At 38.5% G+C, this 12076-nt stretch overlaps 1 protein-coding gene across 1 annotated transcript; it reads right to left on the bottom strand.

The window, feature by feature from the left end:
* Positions 1–382: 382 nt before the first annotated feature.
* Positions 383–6302, bottom strand: LOC105393936. The gene is made up of 7 exons (XM_048626404.1): positions 6116–6302; positions 5496–5634; positions 4138–4222; positions 3642–3739; positions 2385–2475; positions 1698–1775; positions 383–587 (listed from the first exon to the last, which is right to left on the bottom strand). The coding sequence occupies exons 1-7, from the start codon at positions 6130–6132 to the stop codon at positions 493–495; spliced, it is 603 nt and encodes a 200-aa protein (XP_048482361.1). The 5' UTR covers positions 6133–6302; the 3' UTR covers positions 383–492.
* Between the last annotated feature and the right edge of the window lie 5774 nt (positions 6303–12076).

Raw genomic sequence — 12076 nt, 5'->3', positions numbered from 1 at the left:
CTATATGCAGAAATTATTCAGTAGGTACTTACTATACTGTAAGATCGATCCTAATTTAAACTTCGTGGTATAGGCTGGAATTGAGAAAATAATGGCCAATAGGCTATATTGCAACAGGCAAAGGCGAATGTAAATTACAATGCATCTCCTTGAGGGTCCAACTCTGCGTCCGAAGTGAAACTTCTCCAGTAATTTATGTCTCTGAGTGCGGCACAGTGGAACCAACTTGGAGGTCCTATGGGATAGTAATACATATTTGATTGTTATTTGTAAACTTCTACGGTCTTGGCCAACTTTACAACGATTTTTATTTGTGAGGTAGGTATACTTACTCACTTGATACGAGTACTACGGAGAGATAAATAAAAGTTAGAAAACAATAATCATAATAACTATAACTTTATTATTCATTAAAATCAAAACACAATCTATAAATAAATACAATCTAAAATTAAATGGACATCTTCAACCAAATGTAAGTTCTATAATTGACTAAGTACACTCGGCCTCATGGAGAAGTATGGCTCGTCGCACGTACCTGAAGTGGTAGAAACTGAACACCACGACGAATGAAAACAAGTACACCACTGAAAACAATAACAAAATGTATGAGTAAATATACGGTTATTAAGGAGACATAGCTACCCTCTGACTACCTGGTCCAATTTACTAGGTACCGATGTGGTTATGGATGGCTATGATGTCTATTCTATTCTCTGTGGGGGTGTAAGTACCTGCACCTGGCTCTCTCGAGTGGAACCTTTGTGCATATCCCCAGGGTCTAAACTGCTTTCCTAAGCTTGGACCATTTCCCACCACGCTGGTCCACTGCGGGTTGGTGGGTTCACATATCTAGATGTGCTAAATCTAGATATGCAGGTTTCCTCACGATGTTTTCCTTCACCGTAAGAGCGATGGTATACATTGTATTTAAGTTAAAATAACTCATTGATGTCACTCACTCACTCACTCATGTCAGCACCGGGATTCGAACCCGCATCTCTTGCGTGAGAAGCGGGCGCTTACCCGACTGAGCTACCACCGCTCTATGATGTCAAACGTTGCAAGTTCGATTCCCGGCCAGAGCATTGCTTCTAAACGAACTTAGTAATGGAGGCTTTGGCCTACGGGCTACGGCGTAGCGCTCGTAGCGACCTGTGGCTACGAAATCTCGTAGCAGCGTGGAATTTTCTATTCATTATGGCAAAGGTAATGGATATTTTGCAGCCAAACTCATGTCTCGTTAATTTTAATTGTTTGAAAAAAGATCGCTGTTGTTATTCTTTTTAATTGTAAGTTGACTGTATTTTTAAACAATACGTAATGAGATTCTAAAAATAAAACGGAATCTTTGTGAACAAAATGTTTTGTTCTGATTTATTTGAAAGTTTCGACTAACTTGATATTTCCTGGTAAAATATTACTTGACACTAAAGTTAAAACTTATTTCAAAGTTATTTATTACTTACTTGGACTGTTTAAATAAACGAAAACTTTAAAACATTGTTATTAAAATCATACTACTGAAAATTTATACTTTTGTGTCTGTTTTGAATACATTATTATAAAATAGGGAAATATTTTAAGTTTCAACTTTTGAACTTCGATGTTTCGGACAGGACAGGGACTAAAAAGTGAAAGTTTGTGAGTATTAATCTAAAGCCGTTGTGATACATATATATACAATGTGTATTCACCCGCGCCAAGGAACGTGAACAGCCCGCTGACGCACGCCAGGTTGATCATACTGTGCATGTCATCCTTCACTTTTGGAGCTGAAAATTCATAGCAAAATTTATAAGGAGAAGTATGAGACTGGTTACAGGCAAGTAAAGTCAAAGTCAAAGTCAAAAATTTTTATTCATCGTACAAATATAAAATTTTCTGATGAACGTCAATTTTTACAAATTACTCTCCGTTCGTAAATTAAATCCTAACTGAGATAAAGGACAAAATATTAAATTTTGTTAAATCCTGCTTTGCATTATATGTATATTGATTTTAATATGTAAATATCTAACCCTAAATAAGTACTTACACACTGTAATTTTACATACAGTTATAAATTTATACACATATTAAATTTTGTCCTAACTAATATTATAAATGCGAAAGTAACTGTGTCTGTCTGTCTGTCTGTCTGTTACTCTTTCACGCCAAAACTACTGAACGGATTTGAATGAAATTTGGTACACATACGGTCTAGACCCTGGGAAAGAACATAGGCTACTTTTTATCCCGGAATTCCCACGGGAAATCTTTTTAAGGCGAAGCGAAGCGCGCGGGAACAGCTAGTACAGTTATAAATTGCCGACAATTTATACACATATTAAATTTTATTTGACATATTTGTGTTACTAACGTTGCTTGTGCAAATAGCTCACCTTGTCCGAACTTGACGCAGGACGTGGTGATCTTGAACGTGGCCAGCGACACGATGCCGAGCCACACCATGGACGCCACCAGCAGGTACACCTGCAGGGAGTAGCTGTTAAGCCTTGTATCCACTTAAGCATACTCAGGCAAATGAACGGCTCGTTTGACCGAGCCGCTCAAGTGGAGACGGCTGAGCTTTATAATTATCTTCTATATAAATATCAAATGAGCCGCTCATTCGCCCGAGCATGCTCAAGTGGATACAAGGCTTTAGATTAACTATATACGAACAAGATGGTGTGTCACATACAAGAACAAAATAAAAAACTGTCTGCGTTTGTTTACTGTCCAACCGTTTTAAATTCAAATTAATAACAACCGTACCGCTGAATAAAGTCTCAAATCTTCTAACGGAACTAATTCAAAATAGGAGCTCAGTGTGTTATTTTGTCGAGACGTTTCTGACAGTCCATCTAGTACGTTTTAAGTATCGTTGCATTCTGAACAATAAAATACAGTACAAATTGAATATGCACACACTATAATTTCACAGGCATATAAATTTAGAGCCGATAGTACAATATTAATTAAACACACAGAGTGTTATTTGAGTGCATGTGTGAAATGGTGCTTTATTCCAATCAACTAGCTATTTGTTTTATTGCGCATTCATAATTAGTTGCACATTTGCGCAAATAAATATTGTTTTATCAGGAGCACTGAAATCTAAATTATACAAATGAATCCATTGAAATCATTTCCATACCGAAATCTGAAACTAACTTAACTGACGCTTATTCAGATACACTATACAGGGTGTTAAAAACAGGCCAAGTATAGTAAGCCAAAAATGGTAACTCAGGGGGGCAATCTGAACAACTTCTGTTCTACGTCTTTACAAAACTTGCGATAAGCTTCTCCATAGAAGCTTTGTTGATCACGAGACATTTTACAATGGGAAGTAGTTTTTTTTCTCATAATACACTCACGAGCAATTTAAAATTTCCAGTAACAACAACAAATTACTTCTAAACGGAAAAAACTAGCTTAAACACGCCGTCTACAATATTGAAGAGTGCGTTAGAATACTAACAACTACAAACGTAAATATTTTGATAAAATTCTAAATTCGTGTTTAAAACATAGGCGTTATTTAGTAAGTGGCCGGGGTCGGCACTTTGTACGTGGAACATTATTTTATTTAATGCTCGTGACTTTCGTGAGTGTATCATCTCTAGATAAGTACTTAATCTCTATATACTCACCACCATGGCCCTGCAGTTCTCTGTGAGTGCCACGGCGAGCAGCAGGAAGCCCGCACCCGTCACCCCGCTCAGCACCACGCCCGTCGCCGCACTCATCACTGGGGGATACATAATCATCATCATCAGAACTTAGTCGTTTACTGCTGACGACTTAATCTAAAGGTAAGCGCAAACCTATCGGCATCGTACTCAACGGAAGAATCGCATTCTTTGAATAGAAATTCACACAAGTGCTTTCACTTCATCGGCATTTAAGATGCCGTTTATTTATAAAATGAAAATCCGTGTGGTGCAGTGTACGATATCGATAGATGGACGCTTATTATCTTTAAAAGGAAAATACCAATTGAAAGCTTATATAAGGTACTCGGTCTAAACTAAAATACTTTTGTACTTATATCTCCACTGTACCCTGAAAAGAAGCCGTAAAAAAAATCTTCTTTGGAGGACAAAAAATACAACAGGTATTGATATGAGGAAGACGAAAAAAACTTACGCTGAGTCTGCTGCGTGTTGTGCAGCTCGTCGTACTGCTCCCCGTGCGTCAGCACCAGCGTCAGGAGAATGGCTCCAACCAGCACCTGAGGAGTAGGGTACAAAGGTGGAGAACCCACTGACGCAAATAACCTATGGGGGATCCATATCCCCCATAGGTTATATACATGGTCAGCTTTTGAGTGATTCCTGTGAAAAGTCAGTCTGTTTGTTTGTTTCATAATGACGATCTTTATTCGTGCATCCGGGCACCGTGTGGTAAGAGGATTATACCATTTTCCAGAACCAATGATATGGGTGACACTTTAAAATTTTCCATTTAACGCATGAATACTATTGCAAAATCTGTCATTTTATTGACAACGACCACAGATAATATATATTTATTGAGTACACACTTTGGTAAAATGGAACGTACTAGAGACGGGACACATCAAAGTCGACGTTCTGAAATCGATAAAATATTAGATTTTTTAACATTGCATTATAGGTAGTAACTCAACAGCTTTAAAACAAACTATGATGTTTTTAATCAGAGTGCATATCTCTCTCATGCTGCCTCTCAGAATAATAACAATTTTAATATATTTTATTAATAATCTACCTTCATGTAGTTCATCGATATCCTTCGTATAATTTGAGTAAAGTTTAATTTATGGTTTTATTATCCTATTGTTGTTGCAAAATTTCGGTCTGTTTTTTTTCATTTTGTTTGTTATTTTTGTCAAAATGGCGAGAAAGGCTGTTTTAAACTCGGAATGTCGTGAGTTTGTAATTCATTTGAGTTTGGTTGATAGAACAAAAATAATTATATTACAAGACTGTGACTATTTGGCTCGGATAGATTGTTTGCAAGATGAACTGATCATCAATGTCGGTGTTTAATCTGACACATACAAATTGACCCGTACAAATATCGATAGGTACAAGTCGATAGAATATTACTCTCGGACATCTCTAAAACTGCCAAACTCAAAACGTCATGAAAACGTCCCCCATATCATTGGTTCTGGAAAATGGTATAGTCAGGCAGTGTTGCGAAGGGTGAATGCTCGGCTGCTATTCGTATATTGCTCAAGGACGCGTTTCGACACTCGGCAAACATATTATCTTCGTCATCAGTCTGAAATTCATCTACTACTGGACCACCAAGCCATTTTTTTCCAAATGCTTTCTTACCATTCTACTAATAATAAACGTGAAAGTTTGGGTATGAATTGAGGGATGTTGGTTACATGCACTTTCACGGCGAAACGGCTGAATCAATATAAGTAAGCTGACACCCTAGATAAAAAGAAGTTCGCAAGAAAAATTTGTTCATAAACACAGCAGGCCTTGATAACTTCCTGTCCATGTTACCTGAGAGAATGCAATAAGGATGACTCCTGGGAACAGGTTGCAGACCCCGCAGCAGCTCTCCAGCTGGCAGCCGGGCCGGTGCAGCGCGAAGTGAAGCGGAGACGCCGCGCTGCTCAGCGACGGGGTGCGCCGCTTGGAGCTGGAACGAAAAATACAGTAAGGGGCAGATAAACCTGACCCCCCTCAGAAGCATTGTTAGTATGAGAGGGGGGTCAGGTTTCTTTGCACTTGACCGAACCAGCTACTGAAGAATGACCGACATTATTAGCAATAAAAAATCCATAAGCAGCGTCACTCGCCTGGCAACATCAGTCGAATCCATACAAGCGACGTACGATTCATTAGCAGAATTGTTCATTGCTAATCTTTGACGGTGGTAACACCCCAGCTATACACTTTAGTAAAAAAGTTACGGCCAAGTACCTACCTATGTACTGTCCGTGGGAATATTGGGATTAAAGGATTATTTGCGGTGACATCATTGTGTTTAATATAGTATGTGTGAAATAAGCTTAAATCTTTTGCCTAACCCCAACCCCAAACCCCGATGAGATTTGTAAGTATAATATATATAAAACCACAACTAAACACTCTTATCAAGTTTTATAAAATGAATTTACCTGTATTCATCAGTCATTGCCGTTCGATATTTTATATGATAAGTTATAGACGTAATTATATTTGTTTCAATTTCTATATTTTCTTGCTTCTATTATATTTACGTTGTTATAATAACTTAGTTATAACTACTTCGTTTTGCAAAGGTTTTGCATCATTATTTATTATGATCAATTATGACAGGCATTTTATGATAGCACTGCACTGGGCATAGAGAAAATTAGTTTTTAAACATAGAGAAAAGAACACTACGTTTTATTATAAAATTTAATCGACTTTGAGCCATTGATTATAATCGAGACCTATCGAGCCTGTAGAATTTCACAATCTCATTTTCTATTCTATTTGTAGAAGATTTGTAGAATTAATATTTTGCAAACATTATTTTGACAGTACAGTCACCACTATAATAAGCGAGAACTGACAGAGGTCGATAAACGAAAATAGTGCATGAATTGGTGGCGTAATTTATAAGACCTCGTCCTCTCATTTGAGTGTTGACTGTCTGTAAAACTCATCATACCTAGGATGTAAAAAAATACACTGTAGCTAAAAGTCATATACAGTGGCAAACACATAGCACCCTTTTAAACCCCGTAGTTAAACAGTAAAATCCACCACGCACAGAATGTAGCGGCTCAGCTGTTCTCTAAACATGTATACAGGGTGTTTGGCTCGGTGCAGATCAGCAGAAGCATCCGAAATCCTTGCAAGTCACGTACCGCGCGACGTGACGACTAGCTGCGGGCCGCTCACTGTAGCGTGTCCTCGAGACATTTGTCACCTGCTCGTTGATTATCACATAGGTAAAAGCTTGTCGTATATTTACTGGCTCGCCTTGGTTATTTACGACATCAGTTTGTTAGTTATTAAAGGGAAGTGAAGAAGAAATTTACAACCCAATTGCTGAAATATCATACCAAAATATTATAAATCTTGATGATGATGTTCATATCAGAGGATAGTGTAGTCATATACAAAACAGTACATAACAGTGAATCTATAAACCTTAATAAAATATTATGTTTTGACAGCCTGTAAGTGAATGAATAAAAATACTAGCTACAAATGTACATGCCATTCAATGGAGAATTTTAATAAAGAGTAATTATTCATATTCTCATTCAATCTTCTAGGGGCTAAAGTACAGTGAACGGAGAATATCTTCGTGACGTGTTCACCGCTCATTGGCCCAGCGATTAGCCAAATGTGCTCAGCGAGACGGCAGCTCTATGCCTCATTACGACGGTTATGCTGTGAAAGCACACCTATACAGGGTGTTGCATAATTGGTAAAGTATAGTAGACCGAAAAGGGTATGACTGAACTCGTAATTCTTAAGAAATTTGTTTTATAACGATTTTTTAATACATGTTTTTAAAATTTAAACACAATGTTTATATTTTCGTTGAATATTCTGATGCGCTGTTTTTAAAATGTACCTACTTCAATATTGCAGACGGCTTCATTAATCTAATTTGTACTATTCTAACTGGAACCATTTTCATTGCTTGTACTCATGAGTGTAATATGACGTCGTGTATTCGCGCAAATGAAGTAAGTATCTATAAGTAATTTGGATATTAATTTATGTAAATCTATTGAGTACTTACTTACAAAATATGCCAGTTACGTTACCGCTGTTGCTACCCGTGAGGTCGCTGACCACCATTTTGCATTTTCAACGAATTCTGAGTTGCATTGAGAACTTTAAACTAAGGTCAACCTTAAAAATATACTTATTTTCTACTATCTTACTTTTTCAATACATGGAGAGAAAGTGGTGATTTAAGGTAAGCGTCCAGCTTTCGGAATCGGACGCATGGCATTCAGTATTTTTTGTATAGAAATCCAGTGCACTTCATCCGTATGGCTGACGCCGTTTCTCCATACATTTATGACAATCCGTTTGGTGCGATACGTAGGTACGATTCCGGTGACCTTAGTTCCTTCGATACAAATAATCCCGTAAGAAAATACGCAATCCACTTACTGAAATGTACTAAATTACTTACACATAAGCATACGGAAATGCTTTAGTTATCCTTATCATTATTCATGTTTGTCCCTACATTTTCATACAGATTTTCTTTTCTATGGCATCGTTTACTCACTCGGAGAATGAAAGCTTTTTGTGTATTTCACCTGACAACTAGCTAGCGTGGGACGCCCCCGGCCTAGTTACGATATATTAAATTACCTTTTTTGTCATCCGACATCTTCCCTAATACAATGTAGCTAACTATTTTCAGCAGGCCTAAGAATAGATATAAAGCAATGTATATAAGTCAATTATATAAAGGGATACTGTTAGTTGATGAATACCATCTTTAGGAGAAGGCTCAGTACTTAATGGGTACTTTTTCTTCTTATCGTGTCGACGACAAACCAACAAAGTCGCTAAATAATAAATGGGTACTAATACCTTTAATACGACGAGGCAGAATCATGATTAGCAGCAGTATACCTATGTATATTTATCTGTTCTTCTAACAAGGTTATCTGAGAAGATTCTAGCAAACTTCGTTGATAAGTGAATTATCGACTACCTCCGATACCGCCGTACATTATTTTAATAACATCATCAATCTTGCGGAGTTGTCTGTCGGCAATTAACCATTCAGCCAAGTCTAGATAGTCTAGACCCGTGCAGCGGGGACTGGCCGACTCTAGCTTAACAATATAGCATACAATTAAAGAATTTTATGCCGCCAGACTAGAGTCAGCCTATCCCCTGTTTCTATTTCTATACACAGAAATATACAGTTTAAGACTACTTTTACATAGGAATAAAATGTATCTAAGACAAAGTAAATAATATTGGTATTATGTATAACTTACTTACTTGCAAAGTTAGCTGTTTTCCTTTTGTAAAAAAACACCTTGTGCCCTAACTGAACTAGGTACCTACGTCACTATTACTTGTCTAGAGGGAAGTGTTAGCAAATTGCAGAGTTACGCTGTCGGGTAGGTGGTGGTGCATCTTCAACAACTTTTACACAACTTTAACATTGTTTGGCACATCCAACATCCAGCTTATGTAAGTAACTGTAGTTTAATTTTATCTGCTCAAGAAACTTGATATTATGCCACACTGTGGGTAAGTTCATGACAGGATAGGCAGAGCTGCAAACTTATAACCATACTTGAAGTAAATACGAATAAACTAATTAACCCCTATGGGAGCCGAAGTGCATCCGTTGTCCTAGATTCCCGAGTGTTGCGGTGGTCTCAGCTCTATGTATAGCTCTGGCCCCGCGGCACGGGCCCGTTATCGACGTCGATACCTACCACCAATCACAGCGCCGTATTTATCGTTTATCTACGTCGCTAACAGACCTGTACTGAGGAGACTGCTGGTCTATTGATAATTACAATTCTTCGGGTCACCAAGGCATTGACAATAAAGGAATACCTGATGATGACACAAACAAATACACAGATACTCCCGTCAACATTAAGGCCCCCTTTCAGAGGTTAATAAATGGCGGGAATCAGGGAAGCAAACGTTATAATAAATCACAAAAAAGGCTTGGAATGTGCGGCGGCCGTCGACAACGCAATTTATGTGTGTGAGCGATGGCGCCACGCCACCAGTGCTGCCAACATGAGAATACAGGTACACAACACATGTTAAAATATACTTCTACACAAAAAAATAAGGCGCGTATCGTAAGTAGTTATTGCAAGTTGGCGCTTGGGAACACCCAAATATTCCGAAAAACTTTTTTCCGAATTTGATAACCCCGAATATGTAATTTACGAAATATTGCAATACCGATTTTTTTAAATACCGAATTATAATAATCACGAAAATTATAATTTCGAATATTATAATCACGAATATTGTTATTACGATTGTACCGCGAGAAGCGGGTAGCTATCAATAAACCAGTGCGTAATCAGCTATCGTGCTAGCACGTTGTTTCTTTTAACCTCGCTTCCTATTTGTCTTAAACATAACAGTGTCGACGAGTAAAAGCGGTAAAATGGCAAATACTTCGTTAATTGGTGCAATGCCGTTATTTAACCATGAAATACAAGACTGGACTGTATTCAAGGAGCGTTTTGAACAATGGTGTTTGGCAAACTCAATTGCAAGTGAAGACAAAACGAAGCAATGTGCTATCCTGCTTAGCGCACTCGCCGAGGGAACGTACAAATTGGTGCGCGATCTCGGCCATCCGAAAAACATCACCAGCCTGTCATATGTAGAAGTGATTAAGTTGTTTGACGACCATTTCTGTCCGAGGAGGTGCATCATTGGTGAACGTCATATATTCCACTGTGCAATGCAACAACCCGGCGAAGGACTCAGCGAGTGGGCTGCTCGTGTAAGGAGTTTGGCTGCCAACTGCGAGTTCAGCGCGCTGGACGAGACACTCCGCGACCGGTTCGTGCTGGGCATGGAGCCCGGCGCCGCGCGCGACCGCCTGTTCACCGAGACCGCGGCCACCCTCACGCTGGCCAAGGCGCTGGACATTGCACAGAGTCTACGGAGCGCCCGCGACGCGGCCAGGTTCAACACTCCAGGAGCTAAGACCGCCCTTCTTCATGATCCTAGCATCAACCGAGTTTCAACTTCCAATGAGGAAAAAAAGCCATGTTCAGTGTGTGGTTATACAAGTCACTCGGCAAATAACTGTAAATTCTCTAACCATACTTGCAAGCGTTGTGGAACTAAAGGCCACTTGAAACGAGTTTGTACTAAAAAGGGGTTCAACAGTAAAGTAAAACAACATAACTACTTGGAGGACAGCGCTGCCGATGTTGGTGATGATGGTATGTGTAATTATATCTATAGTATTCGTACGCACCACGGGGAAGCTATGATACAAACAGTCAATGTCAAGGGCATAAACATTGCATTTGAAATAGATAGCGGATCCTACGTAACAACTATTTCAGATAAAATTTACAATAAACATTTCACTTCTATTCCATTAAATAAAACTAGTTTAGTTTTAAAGGTGTATACTGGTGGCATAATAAATCCATTAGGAATTATAAATTTACCAGTGACCTATGAAAACGAAACCAAAATGTTAGATATTTACATTATAGCCGATGGCGGCCCACCGTTATTGGGTAGGAATTTTTTATCGGCATTCAACCTGCAACTTTGCAAGGTCAATCACATTGAGATTGATCAAACTGTACAGTCATTAACTCAAAAGTACCCAGAAGTATTTTCAAATAAACTCGGCTGCTTTAACAAACACAAGGTTAGCTTAAATCTGAAGCCCGATTCAAAACCTATCTATTTTAAACCTAGAACAGTCCCATTTGCGTTGCGAGAAAAAGTTGACCGCGAATTAAGCAGATTAGTAGACCAGGGTGTTCTGAAACCGATTGAGCATTCAGAATATGCCAGCCCTATAGTGCCCGTTTTAAAAAACAATGGTAGTGTAAGGATTTGCGGTGATTTTTCAGTATCAATCAACAAACAACTCATCATTGATAAATACCCACTACCGAAAATTGAGGAGTTATTTTCAAAATTACATGGGGGTGTAAAATTTACAAAACTTGACCTTTCAAATGCATATGCACAATTGGTACTGACTGATGATTCTCAGCCCTTCACCTGCATTAACACACATAAAGGGCTATTCCAATATACGCGTCTAATCTACGGCCTATCAAGTGCGAGTGCAATATTTCAAAGAACGATTGAAAACACACTATCGGGTATACAGGGTGTACTTATTTTTCAGGATGATGTTCTTATTACTGGTTGCGATGATAATGAGCATCTGGATAGGCTACAAGCAGTGCTAACGAAATTTCGTGAAGTAGGTCTAGTCCTTCAAAAAGAGAAATGTACATTCTTTCAGGACTCCGTATCATATCTAGGGTACATCATCGATAAGAACGGATTGCACAAGTCACCTGAAAAAATAGATGCCATAGTGAATGCCACGCGACCTGAAACCGTAACTCAATTAAAATCCTTTCTTGGGT

The sequence above is a fragment of the Plutella xylostella genome, chromosome 16, assembly GCF_932276165.1.
Source record: "Plutella xylostella chromosome 16, ilPluXylo3.1, whole genome shotgun sequence".
Lineage (NCBI taxonomy): Eukaryota > Metazoa > Arthropoda > Insecta > Lepidoptera > Plutellidae > Plutella > Plutella xylostella.
Note: the sequence above shows the minus strand (reverse complement) of the source record. Positions and strands in the feature narration are given on the sequence as shown.

What these genes read in the sequence shown, in the direction of transcription:
- LOC105393936 (XM_048626404.1), bottom strand. An exon ending in TCCTTATTGCATTCTCTCAG is followed by an intron (nt 4,223 to 5,495) that starts GTAACATGGACA and finishes CCTACTCCTCAG; the next exon opens with GTGCTGGTTGGAGCCATTCT. An exon ending in GTTCACGTTCCTTGGCGCGG is followed by an intron (nt 588 to 1,697) that starts GTGAATACACAT and finishes TATTGTTTTCAG; the next exon opens with TGGTGTACTTGTTTTCATTC.